This window comes from Pelobates fuscus, chromosome 12, assembly GCF_036172605.1.
Source record: "Pelobates fuscus isolate aPelFus1 chromosome 12, aPelFus1.pri, whole genome shotgun sequence".
Lineage (NCBI taxonomy): Eukaryota > Metazoa > Chordata > Amphibia > Anura > Pelobatidae > Pelobates > Pelobates fuscus.
In genome coordinates, this window is record NC_086328.1 from 12010134 (window position 1) to 12035311 (window position 25178).

General features: G+C 42.0%; 1 protein-coding gene across 1 annotated transcript in view; it reads right to left on the reverse strand.

Moving 5' to 3' along the window:
• The window catches only part of ZCCHC14 (zinc finger CCHC-type containing 14), a 61270-nt gene extending 37843 nt beyond the window's left edge, over positions 1–23427 (reverse strand). Inside the window, exons 1-3 of the mRNA XM_063438296.1 lie at positions 23267–23427; positions 16121–16899; positions 10571–10694 (exon numbers count right to left, since the gene is read on the reverse strand). Coding sequence (XP_063294366.1) covers positions 10571–10694; positions 16121–16684 — 688 coding nt within the window. The 5' untranslated portion in view covers positions 16685–16899; positions 23267–23427. The remainder of the gene's footprint in view (positions 1–10570; positions 10695–16120; positions 16900–23266) is intronic.
• Between the last annotated feature and the right edge of the window lie 1751 nt (positions 23428–25178).

The following is a 25178-nucleotide window of genomic DNA, read 5'->3' on the forward strand; positions in this document are numbered from 1 at the left end:
TATACATCAGCTATCACCATGCAAAAACATTCCACTGTGGCTGCACATTGTTTCCATACAGCAAGCTTAAAAAAAGAAAACTAAGAGCTACAGAAATACTAACATCTGTATTGAAGTCATGATTCACAAATCTGGGAGAGAGAGAGAAAAAAGAAGGAAAAAGTAGAAATGTGAAATCCAGATGTTCGAATTCAGTGGTCCGACAAAAGCATGTGACCGCTGTGAAGAAGCTCTGAAATACCAGCACTAAGAGCAGAATAAATGTTTGTGTAGACATTTACCTATAAGGGAAACTAACATGTGACACTAGATAAAAATAAAGAATGCACCTTTAACCCCTTAAGGACCAAACGTTTGGAATAAAAGGGAATCATGACATGTCACACATGTCATGTGTCCTTAAGGGGTTAAAGCAGGGCTGTGTAGTCAGCTGATATAAAAGGGTTTTCTATCTTAAAATGTATCCTATATGCCGGCATTGAAGTAATTTTAATTAATAAAATAATTCTCAAAACTATGGATTAACTGATACGCAAATATAAAGTTGATTGCTACTGACTCCATAGCGTGTTTTAAAGAAATACTCCAAGCAATTAAGTAAAACAAAAAGATAAAAGATTCAGCGCTTGTAGAGTACTATAAAAGTTCTAAGGCAGCTCAATCAAGTCCAGAGTCTCTCTTGTCCGGTGTATAGAAATTAAGAAGCAGAAGGGTAGTGTAGCACCTATTATGTCCTCGAAGACATGTAAAATTAAAAAAATTAAAACATTTTTAAAAAGAGGAAAACTTATGGTGTAGTATGTAAGCAACAAAAGGTACTCCAAGCAATGTTTACATTTGTCTAAGAAGACGTCTCTGGTGGTTGGCAGACAGACACTACAGAGAGCACATTCTCGATTAGACCTTCAGTTTTTAGTCATAACACACAACACTGAATGCATCTAATGCTTCTCATAGAGAAGCACTGGTTTGATAGGGCATTTGCCAAGGATACGGTCATGGCTACTGTTGTGGATGCACCATAGGTCAATGAGAAGCATTGGACTGGACCAGAGATCCATCAGCCCACAAAATATCACAGTAGAAGGGTTGGGCCCCTGCGCATGGGACTCTCATGGCACTGAGAATACAGACAGGTTTAAGGTTTATTTTTTTAAAGGAATACTCCAAACACCATATGCTTTGCAGAACCAATCATAAATTACAGGAGCATAATGACTGGGTAAATCCCATTCTGATTTGGCAAGAGCTCGTTTTGCAGACTTCAAAAGTATAATTTTTGTTTTATTCTAGATGCATTTAAAAATCGATGGATCAATTCTAAGAATAACTTGGATGTCTCTTTAAACATTGCCCTAAATAGTACAGTACCACTTTAGGCTTCAGAGTGATGTTGGCTGGCATACAATCTTGACTGCTGTAGCATGGCTTTTCCAACTTCCATAAAAGCAAATTTCCTTTACAGCTTTGCTTTTTAAGGCAGTAAAACGGGTCTTAAAAGGTTTCTTTTGTGACACAAATAGGTCATAATGCATAAATATATTGGCAGGGAATATTGAGACTTAAGATAAATAATATTGACATTTTAAAAAAAAAACTGTTTATCCTAACAGCACATATTCACAATGATTAGTGCATAAACCTTTTATTTTGGGTTTTACCTTGGTGCAGTTAGTACCCTCTATTTTTTTCCTTTGGCAAAAAACCATTTCATTGTCATAGATCAACATGAAGCATTGCAAACTGAAAAAGTATCTCTTTAAATCATTAAATAATTCTACCAGTCTCTCTGTTTAATGTTGCTAGAAAAACTGACAGTCCGATAGCGTGATGGTGATCGCATAGAAAGGTTTTAGTAACACATTTTTACACCACGTGACAATTTGTACGGAGCACAGTAGTAGTATACGATGAAGGCTCACCTGCCTGGCTACTCAACATAAAAAGGCCATTCTACATAGAGACTGGCGATACAGCATTAGATTACCAAGGATGATAGGTCAACAGTTGGCATTTTATTTTTTTCCCAAAAACCTACTAAATTCAGTTTTATTCCTTATTCTCCAATTGATTTTTAATGTTTGGCCCATCAACTTCACAATAACAGGCTAATGTAATTTACAGGAACCTACTATACAACATAAATATACAACACAGCACAACCCATCCAAAGCTTTTAGTAAATACATTTTTATATCTAAATAGAACACTCAAATTATCTCCATTACCTTTGAATGTTGAGCACTAGCCACTTAAATATATGTTAATATATGTTAATTGTTCTAAAACTACAGAACGAAAGCAGAAAACTATTTTATTAGCTACAATTTTACACCATAAAACTAACCAACATATTTAAAGTATTTAAAGGGACCCTATAGTGTCGGGAAAAGAAAGCCGATTTCCTGGCACTATAGGGTTAAAAGGACCTCCTCCCCCCCCCCCCCCCCCACCCCTCCCCTCTCCTGCATGGCTTAAGGGATTAAAAACCCCTTCAGCCACTTACCTGAATCCAGCGCCAATGTCCCTCGGTGCTTGGCCTTGGCTCCGCCCACGCACCTCCCCCGCCGATATCAGCACGTGCATTAGACCTCCCATTAGGAAATCATTATTCACTGCTTTACTATGGGGGAAATCTGACACTGGACGTCCGTGAGGACGTCCAGCGTCAGATAACGGACCAAAAGTCAGTTTGGATTCCGGAAGCCCCTAGACAGCCACAGAGGGCACACTTAGAGTTGCAATGTAAACATTGCAATTTCTCTGGAACTGCAATGTTTTACATTGCACCACTAGATGCAAAAGGGTCACAGCACTCAGACCACTTCAATTAGCTGAAGTGGTCTAGGTGCCTACAGTGTCCCTTTAATAATATAAAGTGGTCTTTAAACAACATGGATAATGCTTTCATCCTAAGTAAGCATATATATTGCCCCCTAAATTAGGCTGATTGGACTTGAACTCGTGTGCCTTAAAGTGACTCAGCCACTCCCCGTGAAAATTGAGCATTTCTTACAGATAAAATCTTTATGAGATGTGTTTGAATTTTAATTAAATTCAAATTCAGGCACAAGATACAAGACGAATTAAGAACTTATTTGTATTCTGGTAATTCACTTTTGAGAAAGCTAAGGCGAAAAGCGTCAAGTGAGTTTTCTGGACTTTCAATTCCACTGTGGACTGGTCTACATTTATAAAAACTGATACAAAAAAGTGGAAAGGCACTAATTGACTTGTATATGTGTGATGACACTCTTATATGAAGTGTAGTAAATAAATATTATACATACACACAAAAACGTGTTCCAGATTATGTATCTACAAAAGAAATTCTCACATAGGACAGTACAATCTGCACAATACTTGGATGCAACATATTGTTTTTATATATAAGGATTTTTATACTTTGTTTAATAAATGTAAGTTCTCTCTCTCTAATTGCTGCTATTTATCTCCATTATATGAACATATATTGTGGAGAAACACATCTATTTCAAATCCCAGGGTTCCTATATCCTACTCGTGCCTGTATACCTGAGCCAGTTCTGTACAGGCTCATGAAAATGTGAGTAGGACTAAGTGCCTAATTTTTTAAGTAATATAGAGGTCCAGGCACTCCTTGGTTCAAGACAGGTACTTTATTAGGAACCACAATAGCAAAGTTTCGACTCCAAAAGGTCTTTGTCAAGGAGTGCCTGGACCTCTATGACTTAATTAATTTTTGGAAACCTGGTGTTTGATTCCGGTTCAGCAAGCACCCTGGCTCAGATTTATGGGAGTGCAGTTCCACACACACTACCATAAGTGCCTAATTATGTGAACTGTATGATTTGGGTATTGTGCAAATTGTACTGCCCTATGTGAGCATTTCTGTGGTTTTGCAGGATCCCCCACTGACAGTGTGGTACTCTTGCGTATGTGCAAGAGTGCAGTACTGGCCTGGGCTCCTGGAGGAAAAAGCACCAGAAACTGAAGATTGCATCAGGTAAGTATAACTCACCTCTGTTGCATCACTGGGCCGCCACTCCCCAAGCAACAATGTCACCATCGGGGGTCTTTGCAAAATGTGCTTTAATATAAATCCACCTGGATAAAGCCAGCTGCAAGGAATGCCAGAGTGATGTAATATCTTGATCACACTTCAAATACTCCGTACAAAGCAAGCACCACAACTAAGGATCACCTCGGCGTATTTTTTGTGCATATTTTTACTCATGTGCAAAGGGTTTAGTTTTCAAATCTTTTTTATGACTATATATGCCTCCAGCAGACTGCCAGCAAGAGAGCAGACATGTAAATATTGAGCTGTTTACTACATTAAGGCTCTGAGAACTAAATCTCCATTCCTGGCTTTCTGTTTGTGTTATAGTTACAAAGCTTGTATTCCTCAGACTGTAAAAATAAAGCTGTGTGTACTCGCACAAAATGCAGATTCAGCTTAAATCACAGACAAATCACTTCAACTCACCAAAATGAAGCAACACATGAATATACAAAAATACGCTTTTTCCACCAGATGCTAGGATCACAGCATATTTGTTAAATTAGGGCCACTTAATGGCTCTAGGCTCCATAAGGAAAAGAAAATGGTAGTATACCAATGTCAGGGTACTAGAAACACATAGGAAGTACTATGAGTTATAATACCAGTGGAGGCTAAGGATACCAATCAGGATTAATAATCAAAAATAAAAAATAATTTATTGAAAAAATAGCCAATCACCCAGAGTGTAACACACTAACTAAATATAGTGGAAAAAACCTAAAATAAAATAAATAATTTGACCAATACTGGGAACCAGTTCTGGAAATTATGTCAAAATATTGGCCCATTTTACAGTATGACAAAGTCCTTAAAGATAGCATTAGTAACTTTCCAACCATCACTGCACGCAGAGCAAGAAATCTCAGGGATTATTTGGTTCATAGTCATATTGAACCTAACACTCAGAATCCAACATGGTTAACACCAACAGCAAGGATTTATCAATGTGGCCACTGCAAGGCCTGCAAATACGTGAAACCATCCAAAACGGTTGTGAGCACAACAACATCAAAGGTATACAAGGTGAAAGAATTCATCAACTGCAGTTCTACCAAAGTCATTTACTTGATAACATGTAGCTGTAAGGCTCAATACATTGGAAAAACATACCAACAATTCAAGAGAAGGATTCTCCAACACATTGGTTCCATTTCTAACCTGAAGGTTTCCACCCCTGTCGGAAATCATGTGAGATTACATCACAGTGGTGACCCCACTCACCTTTCCTTCCAAGCTATAGAGAGACTATCCATGAACTCCAGGAAAGGCAATTACAACAAGATGTTGTTAATGAAGGAATTAAGATGGATTTATTACTTCAAAACTCTGACTCCGAACGGTCTAAATGAGGAGTTTAATGTTACTCCCTTTATTCACAAATAAACATATTCATTTTTAAGGTACTACAATGCAGGTGGCCATCATATACCATTCATTTTCAAATTCAAAAACCCTCTCGCTTTATAATAGATTGTTGGATTCATGATACTGATTTTTCACATATTTGGGCATCCAACATATCTTACCAGGCTTATTTTTCTTCCCTTCTGTGGTGACAAGATACATACTTTTTTATACAAATTTATATCACCGTTACTCAACTTAACTTGTATGCCCATTATGGGGCACAACATACTGTACTATATTGGCGAACAGTCTCCCTTTTCATTTTTTCTTACATTGATAATCCTGCTAATTCCTTATTTTTTGAAATCAACTTTACATTGCAGCTAACGTTGCCCTTGATGGTCAACAATACACTGTACACCTTTTTAATACATTTATCACCTATGGATATAGTTACGGTCATTCCACCTTATTCTGTGATTAATTCTTAATTCCATTCAACCTTGCACTCGGTTTTTGGTGCTAATATCACACTACACCATATATGTGAACATTCTCTCTCCTTACATCATTTATGGCTATATTTATGTTAATCCCCCTTTTTTCCTTCCTAATGATACTAACCACATGTCCCTTCTCCCTATTGTAGATGCATCCTTTTCCCCGTATATTATTAGTAATATCATCATCATCAATGATTTTATTCAAGTATGTAGCTTCTATTTATTACTTCCCACAGAAGTCCATAATATTATTATAAATCATTTTGTTTTCTGTTTATATGTCTAGATTTACCAGTATCATTTCTAGATCTACTCTATATTTATTAACATTGAAATATTAATTTTATCTATCTTTTTATTATGTTTGATTAAATTCTGGACAAACTTATAGCAGTTATTTTCTCTGCTCCAAATATCTTCGTCATTGTTCCCTCTCCGTCTGGGAGCTTAGGGGTTAACATTCTCCCCCTTCTTTACGACGTCACGAAATGGGCAGACCCATCCCCATGACGTCAGACTCATTCACCAATCACACGCATTCTCTGCCAACCAATCATGAGCTACCTGTTCTCTTTTAACCCCTTAAGGACACATGACATGTGTGACATGTCATGATTCCCTTTTATTCCAGAAATTTGGTCCTTAAGGGGTTAAACCGAGTGTTTCATACCAACCGGTTCCCTTCTGACGAGCCTGGTTGGGTGAAACGCGCGCGTCAAGGGAATTACTATGCGGCTTATCAGATCAAGTTAACTATCAGTCTCTATGCTTGAACTCTATTCTCTCCGTATACTTTACTAGTGGGGTTGGATTTAGGTGCCCTTCAAGGCACGGGGAGGCTATCCACGGATAGTTTATTTAGCAGTTTCGGCTCTTTTTCTTATTGCTATTAACTCATCTCTATTTCTCCCCCTGTCATTCTGTGAATGTTTAGCACACCAGTGTTTTTTTATAATCCTGTGTCTTGCCAGTAACCATTCTAGTTCTGCATCTAGTTCATATCCAGTACTCTGGTTATCCATTCGAATTTTCATTCTTGCAAAGAGATTATATTACTAAGGAACATAACCCAGTATCATTGACACAATTTACGTGCATTTAATCCTATCGGCCAATGTGACAGCCTTAATTGCTCTGTAGTTCACAGAGACTCATTGCCAGTTTATCCATATACTGTACGGACAGTGTACAAAATTGGCAACACGTACTGATGAACTGTTTAAACGTGCACTTATCTTATCTTATCGGGTTAAGTGACGGCCTTATATTGCTCTGTGTTTCACAGAGACTCACTGTCAGTCTATACATACAGCGAACGGACAGTGCTAATAATTGGCAACACGCACTGATGAATTGTTACATCTTATCACGTCTGCCAAGTTATTGAGCCTGCTGTTTGCAGACTTTGTATCAAGGCTTTTTTTCTACTCAGGCATTTTCCTTGATATTACACACACAGGTTTTATATCTTCCACACTCCTAAGGCATCCTATCCTTCCCCCTCCAATACTCCCCGCTTATCATAATTTTTGTGAAGCACAGACGTGTGCTCCATGGACAACAAATGGAGTGCAACTTTAGAACTGTTGAAAGGGCATCAAGCACAGTAATCAATAAAGCAGTTATGGTGCAATGAGACCATAATCAGTTTCATTAATTTTTGTTAAATCTATTTTCAAGTGAATCGTGAAAACAGATCTCCCAGCACCCAAAATCAACCCTTTGCGCTGCCAAAATAAGACAGACATTTCTGTATTATCTATCCAAATTTGGGAGGGAATAAAGGCTGCAAGTGCTGGAGGCATATCATTTTCGTCCAAACTAGAAATTGTGTTTTTCTGCATTCTAAAATACAAAAATATGATAACTAAGTGAACCTGACTGCCTGACCTAGGTAAGACCAGCTTGTATTTTTTTTATTTTGTAGTTACAAGCAGTTTCTGATTATCACTAACTACCAACTGAGGAGGCTGGGAGTGGCATGCACCTCCAACCAATCAGAAGCAGCTCTTGGCAAAGCGTTTGAAGAAACACTCCACGTTTACTCCATGCATCCACTGGGTTTGCCCTTCCCTACCAAACTCCGGGGTTTCAAATTGCTCCCAGAATACAGCTGTACAGAACAACAGAACTTAGCTTTCCACAATCGAAAGCTGGCAATTTAAAACACAGAGTCCAGAATCCTTGTTCTACCCCCTAGCACTGCAAAAGGAAAACTGTAGGCACCATAACAACTTCACATGAAGGAAAAAAAAGTTGCTATGGTAAAAGGAGGCTACTGCTTACCTCAAGGGGTTATACCATTAAAGATTTTAACCCTAAAGTCTTCAGGTAAATTAACATTATGCCGCACTGCCCCAGGAAGCTCCTAGGCCTTGATGTAAACACGGCACTTTCTCTAAAAAGACAATGTTTACATTAAAAAGCCTGCAGGGACTGACTACACTCACCAGAACAACTACATTAAGCTGTAGTTGTTCTGGTGACTATAGTGTCCCCTTAACATCCATTTAATTTGGAGGCTTTAAGCAGGAAGCCTCAGACTGGGTGCCACTCATAGGATAACGGCACCAGCTGACGCTCTCAGCCGATTAGTTGTTCCACATTCAAAAATTAGTGAAAAAAGGTAAATTTTTTATGCACTTGAACAGCCTGTAAATTAGTAACAAATGCAGATACTTGAAATGTGAGTATCTCTATTTTTCTCTTTGATCACAATTGAAGTTCCTGGCCTTGCAGTAGTACTCCCCCTTACAGTGTTAACGTGGCCATTCACCCACTTTAAAAGAGCAGAGGACACAGGCAACAGCTGTTGGGATAGCATGCCTTGGCTTGAAGATCTTAACTGATGAGAACACACTATTCAGTCCAGATCAGATAACAGCCAGCCAGGCACAGTAATCCAAAAGGCTGCTCGCAGCATTTATGGTTTGATTTAAAAAAAATAAAAAAAATAAACTATATATATATATATATATATATATATATATATATATATACACACACACACACACACACACACACACACACACACACACACACACATATATATATTAAACTAAACATTACCACTACAAACCAAACCACTTTCCAGTGGAAAATTAATTGTTATTCAAGGGCTATTATTTTTAGACAATTATATACTGCCAACATATAGGGCACCATTGTACAATGGTCAGATGCCATAAGGGCCTGTAAGGGCACCTTTGGCACAAAATATCAGCCTCAAACTGCCGTTTAGCTTTTTTCACATGCTGAATTTTAGATATCTACATCACAGGTTTCTGCTGAATTATGCAGTAATATTAGGCCAAATAGATACTTAAACAAAAAAACACCCACAAAAATTCCAACTACTAAAATAACATATTTTGCCATTATTTTACCATCATTAAAACTACCTGCCAATTTCCCATAAATAAAATCCTAAACTAAAAATCTGATGAAAGGACTAGATTTCATTCTATATAATCCTAAACAGAATAAAGAAAGATTTACCAAACCAGTTCTATCTTCTACTCTTAGTTAACACCCATTACTAACAATCAATGCAAGTCCACTTTAACAATTCCTCTTTGGACGGCAGATCATAATACCCCTTAACACTGGGTAAAACAAAGCAGACCAATCTCTTATACGAAGAATCCTCTACTATCACAACCTCACCTAAGGCATCCACCTCAAACTAATGACTTGATTCATACTGGGTACCCCCAGGGGACTATTAGACAGCTTCCTGCTTTCCATTTGTGAAGTAGTACTATTAAAGCTGAAGTATGGCCTGCAAGCTATACCTAGAGTATTCCCCAATGGGAGCTTTAACCCCTTAAGGACCAAACTTCTGGAATAAAAGGGAATCATGACATGTCACACATGTCATGTGTCCTTAAACTTATGCATAACATATCTCCATATGCATGCCCAATCTCCTTTGTGCCATGCAAACCGCTAGGTATCCTTGAAGCCACTGCTTATTAGGGATAGACATTTTACCAATGTACAAACTACCAGTAGCAGTGACTGCCTCTTTTTGTGTACCTATTTGTCAATCCTATGAGCAAACAGGAACTCAATTAATTACTAGTCTCTACTCAGTTTGTAAAATATTATCTACCGAATACAGTCCAAATTTATGATAGTAAAGCCAGATATGGATTGTCCTCTGTAACATCATTCAGGTATTGCCAATAATAAAAAAAAAAACATTTTGCAAAGGAGTGTACTTCACAATGCATGCACGAGGAATAAGATGCATACAAACACAAGTTATGTTTACATTAGAAAGAAAGTAGAAACTAAACAAGAAACAGCCTTTGGGGAAAATGAGATGTTTCAAAATTTAGAAAAATACCCCTTCCTCTCGAGGATATGAGATGTGTAGACCAGGAAAATCAGCTACCAATAGCCAAATACTCAGTCTACTGTCTACCCCCTCCCCCCCTCCCATAACTGGAAAATTCTTAGGTCTTATGAGCTAAAATATGAAATTCCCTTGTGGATTTACAACAATTCCTGGATTAGTAAATAAAACTGAGTATTTTAGTTGGGGAGGGCAGGAACACCAAGACTATTATTAATCTAGGCCAGTAGAATGCTAGCGGAAAACAGCTGTAGTTTATGACCATGGTTCCAATCTCCACATGCAGATTATATGTAAACAGATAACGGTGCTCACCTTTGGAGTGCTTCCCGGAAGGCCTCTTAGGTAACGATTCATCTATGGAATGTGCTGATGTGTGAAGTGCATTAGCTAAACTGTTACCAACACTGGTATTGGGATTATCTGTTCTTAGTGAACCCTGCAATGAACAGAAGAGGAAAAAAAATAAAAATAATAATTGAATTACCTTCTTACAATAACCATTACAAAAGCAAAGTAGAACATTACAACGAGGGCATCAAGTTGTTTCAGTCTACAGCTTGACTGCACATAGATTGTTATTGCTGGGTATTGTGAGGTTAATTACATGATATACAGAAAGAACAGATAAAAGACAAGGGGGGTGAGGGGTATTCTAAAATGACCATATCCCTCCAGATTTACAATGCATAATAGATATTAATGGATAATAATGTGGAGAAATATCATATGCTGTTTGCTCCAATTAAAGGGATGCCCCATGAACATACTCCTGCTCATTGCATAATATATAACTGCAACAGTACGAAGCATGGGTTTATAATATGTATTATATTATTACAGTGCGCTGTAGTGGCTATGGTGCTTGCATGGCCCTGGCCCAATTGTCCGTTATGTGTAAAAAGATTTTAGAACAGTTTAACACAAAGGGTCCTCTGGGCACCCAATATTTGCTATCCACATAGATACGGCATAGTTGTAATTTTCCGCTTTAGCAATAAATACTCCAACCTATTTAACTACACTGTACAATGATATATGAAAGCCTTCGCTCTATGCATTCTAAAGGGAGCAGAAAGGGTTTACTTGTTCTGATTGCCAGGAGAGCTGTGTTCGTAATGAAAATAATTCTACAGAAAATGGACTTGCCTGATGATCCTCTGGGGCCCTTCACACAGTACAACCTACTCTCCTGGCATGGCTGTGATATAGATAAAACACATGCACACAGGTATACAGTGGAGATCAAAAGGTAAAACCGTGAATTTTCTAGGAGCTGGTCTGGTGCACGGGATTCCATGTTGTTAAAAATGTAGCAAAGCAAATTGAACTGACTGTTTAACATTTAGCTGGACCTACACTTAGTTTGCTTGGGGAACAAACGTTTATCACTATGTTTTTGAGGAATCGTAAGAAGAAAAAAAAAACAAAAAAAAAAAACACACCACAACAAAAACACTGAAAACTAGTTGAGGATAAAATAAAAACTATGCTATTGGCATAGCATTCTCAGATAAAGGACCAAACTTGTAGCTGTCACTTTGAAGACAGATGATTTTATTGAAAGGAGGCCTCTCTGCATACCAAGACATGTAACTACAAGGGATATTCCAATTGTTAAGAGGTTAGTAACTGTCGGAATTGTTCAGTGTTTGTTAGCTCATCCTCAGTTGACACACTGAATGACATTTAAGTGAAAGAACTGTTTATTTGTAAGTATGTAGCCATGAGCAACAATGGTATTCCAAAGCAAGTCTGTGTACACTGTCAACTGCAACATGTTTACTTCAAAGAGGGAGAAGGGAGATTATGGCATAGCACATGGGAGCATACACCTGATGGATTAATATAGACAGATACATAGAAGGCATCTGAGAACACAAATGGGTGGATCTTACCTTTCAAACAAAACATGATGTACTAGTACGTAGAAATGTAGGGCTTTACAAACAAGTGGCTCAGGACAGAGTATTTCTTAAAATCGTTTCTTCTGGCGACCTGTACAGAGCCCTTACAAAATAGTGGGTTTCTGACTTAAGTAAACCATAACAAAACCATTATTTTTCCAATCTATACAAGAAAAACCCAAATCACTTTCAAATCAATGCAAATAAATTACATTGACCAATCCGTTAATGAAAAAATCCTTGGTTTGCGTTATAACCTTGTTGGTACATAAGGGGGACAATAGACACCTGCCCTTCTAGAGCCAAAATGGGGAAGGTAGGCCACTGCCGTAGAGGTGAAAAAGAAAATTAAAAAGCCTTTTGCTATGATGCACCATCTCAAAAACATAAGAGAAAATTACTATGAAAAAACACTAATCAGCAATTTTCCGTACTTTCATTAAATAGTTCCTTATATGCAAATATTTTTTTAAAAGGAACTGAGATAGAAACACTAGAATATATTAAGATAATTGCAAGTTATAATCTGATCTGAGACCCGAGGTCGTGTCCATAGACCTCTGTGTTGTACTCTTGATCATGTACAAAAGAGTAGTGACATTGGCTCCTGATACACAAAGGGAGACTCAACTACATAAATAAATCCCTGTTTAGTAAGTATACTCCAAATAAAAATTTGCATGCATTCTTTTAAGTCCTCCCTTCTAACCCCGCTCAGACTTTCTTTGGTTGTCCATTCAGACTTCCAAATGCAGCTCAATGTGAAGTCTTTGCAAATGTGTTCTGGGCAACCAGGAAGTAATAGGACCAGTTGTCTGATTGACAGCCAGGGGGTGTAACAAGGTCAATTTATAAATGTGCCAATTTCGATTGAAATCTTACTTTTTATAAAATGAAAACAAAAAAGGACACACTCTTTCCATATTGAGAAGTGCAACAAGCTAGAGTGCTCTGCATGGAGTCGCTGAGTCGCTGAACTTTCTTCATGGAAAAGCAATCAATGCATCTCTATGAGGAGATGCTGATTGACCGGGGCGGTGCTTGGCTCTGCTCCTGCCCTCTTGGCAGAGATCTTTAGAATTGACAAGGTCAGCCAACCCAATGGGAAAAGAATGTGATTGGCTGAGATCATCAATTCTATTTATCTCAGCCAAACAGGCGGATAAGGGGCAGGACCAGCGCCCGACTGTTGTGGGGAATAAGGTAAAGGTTTTACTATATTTGGGGGATAAATAGTAATTTTAACACTACAGGATCAGGAATACACATTTGTGTTCCTTTTATTGCTTCACATAAAGAAGCACAGCATTGCTGCGATGGTCCAGTCCTAAACTTCACATAAAGAAGCACAGCATTGCTGCGATGGTCCAGTCCTAAACTTCACATAAAGAAGCACAGCATTGCTGCGATCGTCCAGTCCTAAACTTCACATAAAGAAGCACAGCATTGCTGCGATCGTCCAGTCCTAAACTTCACATAAAGAAGCACAGCATTGCTGCGATCGTCCAGTCCTAAACTTCACATAAAGAAGCACAGCATTGCTGCAATCGTCCAGTCCTAAACTTCACATAAAGAAGCACAGCATTGCTGCAATCGTCCAGTCCTAAACTTCACATAAAGAAGCACAGCATTGCTGCAATCGTCCAGTCCTAAACTTCACATAAAGAAGCACAGCATTGCTGCGATCGTCCAGTCCTAAACTTCACATAAAGAAGCACAGCATTGCTGCGATCGTCCAATCCTAAACTTCACATAAAGAAGCACAGCATTGCTGCGATCGTCCAGTCCTAAACTTCACATAAAGAAGCACAGCATTGCTGCGATCGTCCAGTCCTAAACTTCACATAAAGAAGCACAGCATTGCTGCGATCGTCCAGTCCTAAACTTCACATAAAGAAGCACAGCATTGTTGCGATCGTCCAGTCCTAAACTTCACATAAAGAAGCACAGCATTGCTGCGATCGTCCAGTCCTAAACTTCACATAAAGAAGCACAGCATTGCTGCGATCGTCCAGTCCTAAACTTCACATAAAGAAGCACAGCATTGTTGCGATCGTCCAGTCCTAAACATCTCATAAAGAAGCACAGCATTGCTGCGATCGTCCAGTCCTAAACATCTCATAAAGAAGCACAGCATTGCTGCGATCGTCCAGTCCTAAACTTCACATAAAGAAGAATTGTGTGGGGCCTGAACTCACAACATGCCAGGACCCTCTTCCATTAAAAAAAAACATTGGACGTGCCCCCAGTATCCGTATACTTTACATGTTGGTGCCAGACATAAAGTAGATCATTAATGACAGCTACTAGAAACATGGGGATAGCATAAGGTAAACATGGCCTTTGATTTGCAAGGCTGTAGGGGAAGCATCTATGCCCCAGAAATAACTATTACAATTAAGTGATACACACACACATACATATATATACACACACACACACATATATATATATATATATATATATATACACACACACACATATATACATATATATACATATATATACACACACACACACATATATACATATACATATATATATATATATATATATATATATATATATATATATATATATATATATATATATATATATATATATACACACATATATATTTGGGGGAGGGGGATTGCAATCTTTTAGTGACAGGAAGCAAACATATATTCCTGACACTATAGTCCCAGCACCCCTTGTCTCGCTTTGATAAGGCAATTTTACTAACTTGTCTCCCTGCAGCTGGCTCCACCTCCCAAAAAAACCTTGATCTGTCAATCTGAGGCTTTCCCATAGCAAAGCATTGGGAGGCTATTGCGCATGCACAGCAAAAAGCAAGGTTGCACCAATCAGCATCTCCTCATACAGATGCATTGAATCGATGCATTTCTGTGGGAAAATGTATGCGCCTTCATACAGAACGTGGAGACGCTGGATGTAGGTACTGCACACTGAAGCAGGCAGCATCTCTAGTGGCCGTCTCAGTGTATTTGAAAAGCCATGTATCCAGTTTAGCTATTTCAGCCTAATCTTTGCAGTTGTTGTGTCCGTCCACCACGACATCTGCTTTGAATAAATCTCATAGCGTTTAAGAATCTGTTTAAAAGTAAAATTAAAGCACTTTTGTATCCGTGAATGACCAAAAATAAAACAGGCTGTCAATAATAAGCAAATTCTAACCCTATACACGGTAATATGAGTAATAATAATCTTCCCTTGGCCCATTACCATGAGATACGAGGTAAAAGTACATATAATACAAAACACTTGTGATATCTGAACACAAATGCTTCAAACAAGGACAACAAAAGAAATATCAAGTCCCGGCAAACTGGATTGTGATTTAACTTGTAATACTGCAGGGTTTCCAAAACTAAAAAGTGAATTGTGGTGAATACTGCATCAAATTAAACAATTGAGACTAAAATACCGGATTTCTTAAATTTCTCCAATTGTACTATAGTGCCAGCGTGGCTATTTTTATCTAAACTGTGCACTTCTGTATTTAGCGAATAAGTTTGTGTGTGCGCGCGTGTGTATGTGGAGCACTAGCTCATAAGTACAAGGGGAATTAACCAAAGGCAGTGACAGCAGCTTAGTGCCCACAACCATGCTTGTGGCTGCCTGAGCTTCATATGATGCACAATCCAAAAGAGGTGCCCTGATCAATAATTCACTATACTCCTTCAAAGCTAGTGAGACACAGTTACCAGGTATAGCCCTAGTAACCATAACAGCAAAGGTTAGGTTTGTGGATTTATCTGCCTGTTTGATCAGATATTCAGGGGAATAGGGATGGTTGGTATTAAGAGCTCAGTGATCCAGACAAAAACCTGTCACTTAGGACTCAAGAAAGCAGTTTCCTTTTAGGGAATGCTTTGCTTTCTTTGGAGCAGCAGAGGATACAGGGATGTGTGGAGGGATGATACAGTGTTTCAGGGTAGATAAGGCGGGAGCTGACCTTGGAACAGCCAGGAGGGCTCTTGCTGCTGGTGGAAGTGGTGGTGGGCACAGTGCTGCTGGTGGCACCGTGCCTGCCCTGGATGTGGGCAAGCTCCTTCCTCAGCAGCTGCTTCTGATGGAAGCTGAAGGCCGGGTGGTTGGTGGCCATGGTGAAGAGAAGCAGGAACTCGTCCCCGGTTCGTCCATCGTTGAGCTGTAGCCCATAGTTGTTGATGATGGAGTCGATGTGGGTGAGGGTCCGGCACAGCACCCCGGCCGCCTCCCGGTTGTCGGAGCTGAGTAGGGCCAGGGAGACCAGCAGCTTGCTCCGGACCACCTCGTCCGTCAGGTTGGTGAGGGTGGCCAGGTCGGCCGGGTTGTTGGCTTTGATCTCCGAGTCCCGCAGAGAGTGGTAGTCCTTGCGGGCCAGGTCCTCCAGGCAGCAGCCCAGGAAGCGCAGCTCCAGCGGGATGCACAGGTCCAGCAGGCCGCACAGGAACTCGATCCGCTGCGAGGAGCTGAGCTCGGAGAACCAGCGGTACACGCCGTCCCTCTGCACGGGGCAGCGCTGCTTCTCCACCATGGCGGGTCCCCGGGACTCTCCGGGCGGATCCCCGGCCGCTGGATGAGGAAGACACCGCCTCCCGGTCTGGATCTCCCCGCCTCCTCCTCCTCCTCCCTCCGGGCTCTGTCTGGCTGGGCTCTCAGCAATGCCCGGGATACATCTTCCCGGGGCTCACCGGGCCGGTCACGGCCGCCTGGCCTCCTTCATGTCGGCTCCCCCGGGGACACGGAGACCTGTGGAGAGAGCTGCGATCAGTGTGTGCAAAACTGGGATACACATGTACACATGGTGCAGCCTGGACTGGAGACACTGTATACTGTATGGAGTCACTGAGCTGGGAGAGATTCACAGACACACTGTATCCAGAGACTGTACTAGGAGAGATCCATAGACACACACTAGATCCAAACACGCTGAGCTAGGAGATCCATAGACACACACTGAGCTAGGAGATCCATAGAGACACAATATATCCACACACACTGAGCTAGGAGATCCATAGACACACAATATATCCACACACTGAGCTAGGAGATCCATAGAGACACAATATATCCACACACACTAAGCTAGGAGATCCATAGACACACATTATATCCATACACACTGAGCTAGGAGATCCATAGACACACAATATATCCACACACACTGAGCTAGGAGATCCATAGACACACAATATATCCACACACACTGAGCTAGGAGATCCATAGAGACACAATATATCCACACACACTGAGCTAGGAGATCCATAGAGACACAATATATCCACACACACTGAGCTAGGAGATCCATAGACACACAATATATCCACACACTGAGCTAGGAGATCCATAGACACACAATATATCCACACACTCTACTAGTAGATCCATAGACACACAATATATCCACACACACTGAGCTAGGAGATCCATAGACACACAATATATCCACACACACTGAGCTAGGAGATCCATAGACACACAATATATCCACACATTGAGCTAGGAGATCAATAGCCACACAATATATCCACACACTGAGCAAGGAGAACCATAGACACACAATATATCCACACACACTGAGCTAGGAGATCCATAGACACACAATATATCCACACACTGAGCTAGGAGATCCATAGAGACACAATATATCCACACACTGAGCTAGGAGATCCATAGAGACACAATATATCCACACAATATATCCACACACTGAGCTAGGAGATCCATAGACACACAATATATCCAGACACTCTACTTGGAGATCCATAGATACACAATGCTATGAGATCGCAAGACACACACCATAACCACACACTAAGCTAGGGAATCAGAGCACACACATTGTATCTACACACTGTGCTAGAAGATCTGTAGACATATATTGTATACACACTATGCTAGGGGATCAGTGGACACAATGCATTTAGAAAGTAGGCTAGGTGATCCATAGACATACTGCATGCACACACTTTGCTAGGGAATCTGTGGACATAGAATGAATACACACCTTGCTAAGCTTACCCATGGACTAACAGACACACACTGTACTAGGTACTACCTGGGTGGACACACAATGGGTTATATACTAATGTGTAAATTATAGGGAATTTAAAATTACTTTCAAATTTGAAAACTAAACATCTAAACCGAAAATATAGCAGACTTGGATAATTCTTCCAGTTTAGACTATTTTGGGCTAAAATGTGAAATTCACTTTGAATTCCTGACAGTTAAAACTTTAGCGACAAACCATGAGACTGTACTATGGGATCTTTGAGTACACATTTTGCACTGTACGCATATAACACATTAGAGTATCCCTGGCCAGGTGTACTGTTTTAGACATTCCTGGAGGCACATGATGTCCTGGTGTTCAAGATATGTTTTGCAGTATCTTTATGTGCATACACTGGGGCTTACGTACATGGAGCAAATTTCTTGAGGGAGAGTAGTCACCATGGAACACAATGGAATGTTCCTGCTGAGTGTTCCACTTTCAGAACATTGTCCCAGTATAACATATGCATAACAACATTTGTATTGGGATCCAATACAGTACGAGCCGCACACTGTGTCAGTGTCACTGCGTGCCTGTATTGTACTGGGTTTAAAAACTGTATTGCAGTATCACTGTTGATACATTTCATTAGGTCTTCATTCCTCCCCCAAGATCCCCGAAGCCCAAATTGTGTCACTGATCGAGTACACCACAAGGCCGGTATAAACTTTACAAAGTCCCCTGGGACCCAGCTTTCTTCAAACAAGGTTATTCACCAACACAGGAATTACAAACAGCTGATAAGAGGAACTGCAGATGCAAGGCCACAATATATATATTTTTTATATTGATTGTGCCCAATTCTTTTGGCAATTCTATAATTTCAGGTTTAGCAGGCCCTGACCACAAATTCTTCTGGCACAATGTCCCATAGGCCATTCACACACTACCATGGTTTACACAGCATTCTGTTGGTCACAGTATCCTAGTGAACGTCACAATAGACCCTTCACACTTTACCCCGTACACCAAGCATGTCAAACTCAAAGTGTGGCACGGGCCACACAAACAAGGTTTACGTTTATTTGGGCCGCATACAAACACACACATACTCACAGACACACACACACACACACACACACACTCGCAGACAGAGAGACACACTCGCAGACAGAGAGACACACGCTCGCTCGCAGACACACGCTCGCTCGCAGACACACGCTCGCTCGCAGACACACGCTCGCTCGCAGACACACGCTCGCTCGCAGACACACGCTCGCTCGCAGACACACGCTCGCTCGCAGACACACGCTCGCTCGCAGACACACGCTCGCTCGCAGACACACGCTCGCTCGCAGACACACGCTCGCTCGCAGACACACGCTCGCTCGCAGACACACGCTCGCTCGCAGACACACGCTCGCTCGCAGACACACGCTCGCTCGCAGACACACGCTCGCTCGCAGACACACGCTCGCTCGCAGACACACGCTCGCTCGCAGACACACGCTCGCTCGCAGACACACACTCGCTCACAGACACACACTCGCTCACAGACACACACTCGCTCACAGACACACACTCGCTCACAGACACACACTCGCTCACAGACACACACTCGCTCACAGACACACACTCTCTCACTTTTCTTTATTGCTCCTTACCTTATGGAGCCGATGGGGGGCATCTCCCTGGGGTCCTTACTGCTCGTCACTGCTCCCGCACGCAGTTTAGTGATGTCGGGTGCCGGAATATGACGTCATATTCCGGTGCCCGGCTTCACTTCAGTCGGCGCGCACGAGGGAGCAGTGAGGAGCTGAAACACTGAGCTCCCTCGCGGCCCTCCTCCCCGGCCGGGTAAATGTTAGCAGAGTAGGCACCTGCAATATGGGGAAAGCAGGTGCCTACTCTGCTATAACACTGAGCATAAGATGGCTCGCAAAGATGGTCCTTGTGGGCTGCGAGTTTGACATGCTTGCCGTACACAGAGAATCTCAGGATCCTCCAACACAATTTTCACTGGGCCCTTTCCACCACTGAATAGCACATATAAAAGAGATACTCCTTTGTCTTTTAAAATTTATATGACATTGGCTATCACCTTTGCATATTTTTGCAAAGACCCCTGATGGAGACATTGAAACTTTGTGTGCTTTGGCCCGGGGTGTGCAGCACAGGGTAAGTTATACTTACTTGATGCAGTCCCCCATGAGCAACATGTTCCTCGATCTTCAGCTCTTGGCTTTTCATCTCACCAGGAGTCCATGTCAGTATTGTACTCTTGCGCATATGCGAGAGTACAACGCTGATTTCTTTATAAAGATCCCATGAGAGCCTTATTATAGGAGCTTATTACCACAGCTGCTGCCAGAGATGGCTTTAGGAAGCAACAAAATTTGATAGTGGCAACTAGTCCTATTGTCAGGTTGTTGCAAGTTATAGATTTACCATAAGGAAACAGTCCCTATTTTGTTTTTTGACTGCATTTGAATTTCATTGAAATTGCAACAAAATCTTTATGAACATCTCAGATATTACCTTTATAAAATGCTCATTATTATTTTGTGGGGTGACTGAGCTATTTTAAAGGAGCACTATAGGGTCAAGAACACAAAAATGTACCCTGACCCTATAGTGTTAAAAACAACATCTAGCCCCCCCCCCCCTCCTCCCCCCACTAAATATAGTAAATTCATATCTATATACCAGTATGCGGGCTCTGCCCCCTTGACTGACATCATCAGAAGTGGTGATCTGATCAAAGCACAATGCTTTCACAAAGGAAAGCAGTGGATTGGCTGAGAGTGTCAAGGAGCCAGATCAGGAGCAGAACCAGCACAAGCCAAACACGGCATCTCCTAAGCGGAAAGTTCAGCGTCTCCACGCAGAGGGTGGAGATACTGAATTGCAATGCTGCATATTGTGCAGCACTACCCCAGGAAACACCTCTAGTAGACATCTGAGGAGTGGCCACTGGAGGTATCCCTAGACTGTAACATAAACACAGATTTTTCTCTGAAAATACAGTGTTTACTGCAAAAAGCATGAAGGGACTGAACATACTCACCAGAACAAATACAATAAGCTGTAGTTGTTCTGGTGACTAGAGTGTCACTTTAAAGATTTGCAAAGTACAACAAAATACATTTCAGAAAAAGCAAAGCCAGAGTACACATTGCAAATGAGATGGGGAAATTGAAACATTGTTTCTGCCAGGTGCAAAAGAAAGAACTTTAATGATTTACAGAGACCTAGATACAATAGAAAGAGGTGTTAATCTCTAAAATGTATTTTTTCACACCTGACAAATTCTAAATTTGTTAAGGGGACTGTCACCTCAATCGATTCTTCAGATCTTCCTGCAGAGTGTACATTGACAAAGTCTAGGCTATAACTCAGTGGTCCCTGGTATAACTCAGTGGTCCCTGGATCGTTTACAAAGTATGACTCATTTGGTGACCCTAGGACACTTTTCAGTTATACCATTGCCTCTGCAATCCTCACACAGTTTGAGTTATTAAATAAACTCTAAATATTTGCAAATTAAATCCAAATGGCAAATAACCAAGTTGAGACTACAGTGGATTTGGAGAATTGTAGCGAATAACCTATTATAACCATAAACCTGCAACCCTTACATTGTGCATCCCTCATACTGTGGCCCTGAGTAATCACACAGTGTATCCCTCATACCGTGTAGCCCCTCACCCCGTATCTCTCATAATGTGTAACCCTCATACAATATATCCCCTCATCCTGCACCCCCATACTGTGCCCCCCCTCACCCTGCATCCCCATACTGTGCTCCCCCTCACCCTGTACCCCCATACCGTACCCCCATACCCTGTGCTCCCCTCACCCTGTGCCCCCCCTCCCCCTGAACCCCCCTCACCCTGTACCCCCATACCGTGCCCCCCTCACCCTGTACCCCATACCGTGCCCCCCTCACCCTGTACCCCCTCACCCAGTACCCCCATACCTAGCCCCCCTCACCCAGTACGCCCATACCCTGTGCCCCTCACCTTGTACCCCAATACCGTACCCCCCTCACCCTGAACCCCCATACCCGGTGGCCCCCTCACCCTGTGCCCCCCTCACCCTGTGCCCCCCATGCCCTGTGCCCCCCTCACCCTGTAGCCCCATACCCTGTGCCCCCCCTCACCCTGTACCCCCATACCCTGTGCTCCCCTCACCCTGTACCCCCATACCCTGAACCCCCCATACCCTGAACCCCCCTCACCCTGTAACCCCATACCCTGTGCTCCCCTCACCCTGTACCCCCATACCCTGTGCCCCCCATACCCTGAACCCCCCTCACCCTGTAACCCCATACCCTGTGCTCCCCTCACCCTGTGCCCCCTCCCCCTGAACCCCCATACCCTGTGCCCCCCCTCACCCTGTACCCCCCATACCGTGCCCCCTCACCCTGTACCCCCATACCCTGTGCCCCCTCACCCTGTAACCCCATCCCCTGTGCTCCCCTCACCCTGTACCCCCATACCCTGTGCCCCCCTCACCCTGTAACCCCATACCCTGTGCTCCCCTCACCCTGTACCCCCATACCTAGCCCCCCTCACCCTGTACCCCCCCCTACCGTACCCCCTCACCCTGTACCCCCCTCACCCTGTACCCCCATACCGTGCCCCCCTCACCCAGTACCCCCTCACCTTGTACCCCCATACCTAGCCCCCCTCACCCAGTACCCCCTCACCTTGTACCCCCATACCGTGGCCCCCTCCCCCTGTACCCCCCATACCGTGCCCCCCATACCGTGCCCGGCTCACCCTGTACCCCCATACCCTGTGCCCCCCCTCACCCTGTACCCCTATACCCTGTAACCCCATACCCTGTGCTCCCCTCACCCTGTACCCCCATACCTAGCCCCCCTCACCCTGTACCCCCATACCGTACCCCCCTCTCCCTGTGCCCCCCTCACCCTGTACCCCCATCCACCCCCTCACCCTGTACCCCCATACCTAGCCACCCCTTACCCTGTACCCCCATACCGTGCCCCCTCACTCTGTACCCCCATACCGTGCCCCCCTCACCCTGTGCCCCCATACCCTGTGCCCCCTCACCCTGTGCCCCCCTATTGACCAACAATAAACATAAACAAACCCTGCTCGGCTAGTCCCGCCCCCGGCCGCCTGTTGCTCCGGGCTGTTCCACGGCCGCTTCTGTCCGGGTTATTGACTCCGCTCGGGAATTGTACCAATTTCCTTTTCTTTTACCGAATATTTAAAAACCGTTAAAAGTAACCGACTCGCGCCCCGAGAAACTGCCACAACGGTCCTCCCACCGCCTGCTCCATCGGAGCATGCGATTGGCTGGCACGATCCCACACCACGCCTTCACTTTGAAAGCGGCGCACATGATTGGCCGGGCAGCCTGTCCGTCAGAAGGTCCAAGGGCTCTCGGAGATACGGTAGAAGCGTTCTCGTGGATGGACGAGGTGACATGTCAATCAAACAGCAATCGAGGACACGCCCACCGCGCTCCATAAACGCACAACTTAAGGTTGCCCTCTCAGATCCCAGTGGAGATTGTTATTGGCTGACATTAATGCCAATCAAAGCCAGAGAGGGCAGGTTTATAGGGGACTGAGCCATATTGATCGGAAAAGGGGGGGTTCTACATCTAATTAGCGTATATTCATGAAGCTGGTAGTGGAGGCCGGACCTGCTTTATTATAGCCGATATAGATAATTAATGTACTACAAATCTCTGTAAGTAATGGTGGAAATACTTTTATATTCAGACAATATCGGACTGTTCCATTTGGTCCTATGGAGAAAGACAGCTATGTGGCCAGGATCCAGGTGTGTTTAACCTGTTCACTGCCAGAGGGGAAAGTTATGGAACAGCAAACATATGTCAATGCATTAATATAATTTTTTTTTAAAAAAACAAACATTTTTTATTAGTGTTTATAATGTAGACTCATTTAATACTCAATTGTGAAAAACTAACCAGAATTGCAGAACCTAAATCAAGCTGATTTAGAAACAAATCAAATAGCTGATTTAGAAACAAACATTATCCTAATATCTTTAAAGTCACCGCTTGTATTTTTTTTTTATAATTAAATTGTTCATTTTGGGATTCAAAAGCAACAAAATTCACTGTTTAGTGAATAAACCGCAATGCATGAATGCAATACGTCCGTAGGAATAATTCACTAAATTGTCGGGAATTGGAAGTGATTTAAAATTTTATTTGAATACTTAAAAAAAAATAAAAAAATTCCAGTTTGGCTATTTTAACCTAAAATTCACATTTCAACCCAGAGCGTGAAGCATGAAAATTGATTGTAGCGATAAAACACGTATTCCTCAACACTGTGTACGTTTGGCAACAAGATACGTTTAGAAATAGATTATTCACTAAAGCAACAATTGTTGGAAATTCAACGTTAATTCCAAATCTGCTCTCAACTGGAAGCCAAACTGACATGGGGATTTTTTCCCCTCCAAGTTTGGTTATTTCGCCGTAAATTTAAAATTCACTCTGAAATCTCAGCAATTCTAATTTGAGTAATAACTCTGCGTAGTGCCGCGGAATATAAAAAAAACAATAATGTTATGCACGTAACTGGGTCAACTGTGAATTCCTCCAGAAGATTCCCCAGCTTGGATAGTTACACTGAACATCTGTAGCTGTGTTGTCCATTTACAATAGTGCTCAGTTTTGTGAATAACCCGGATGTTCTATACACGAATTGCTTCATTAATACCAGCTATGGCAAATCCATTCCTGACGCTAGCTTTTAATGTTAAGAAATGTATGGTTTAGATAATAACCCTGTTTGAGGTTATTTTTTTACCACTAACGTAGTAATTATTAAAAGCTGATGAGACCGTTTAAAAAGTTTCCAACTTTTTTTTTTTCCCAGCTAAACTTTTTGACCATAAATTTCCAACTTCTTTGTCTGTTCTCTACACTTTTTGGTTTAATGGGAAAAAAAAGGTCTGATGTATAATTTGATTAAATTCTAACTCACAGGTCAGGTAGTGGATACCAGGAATATCCT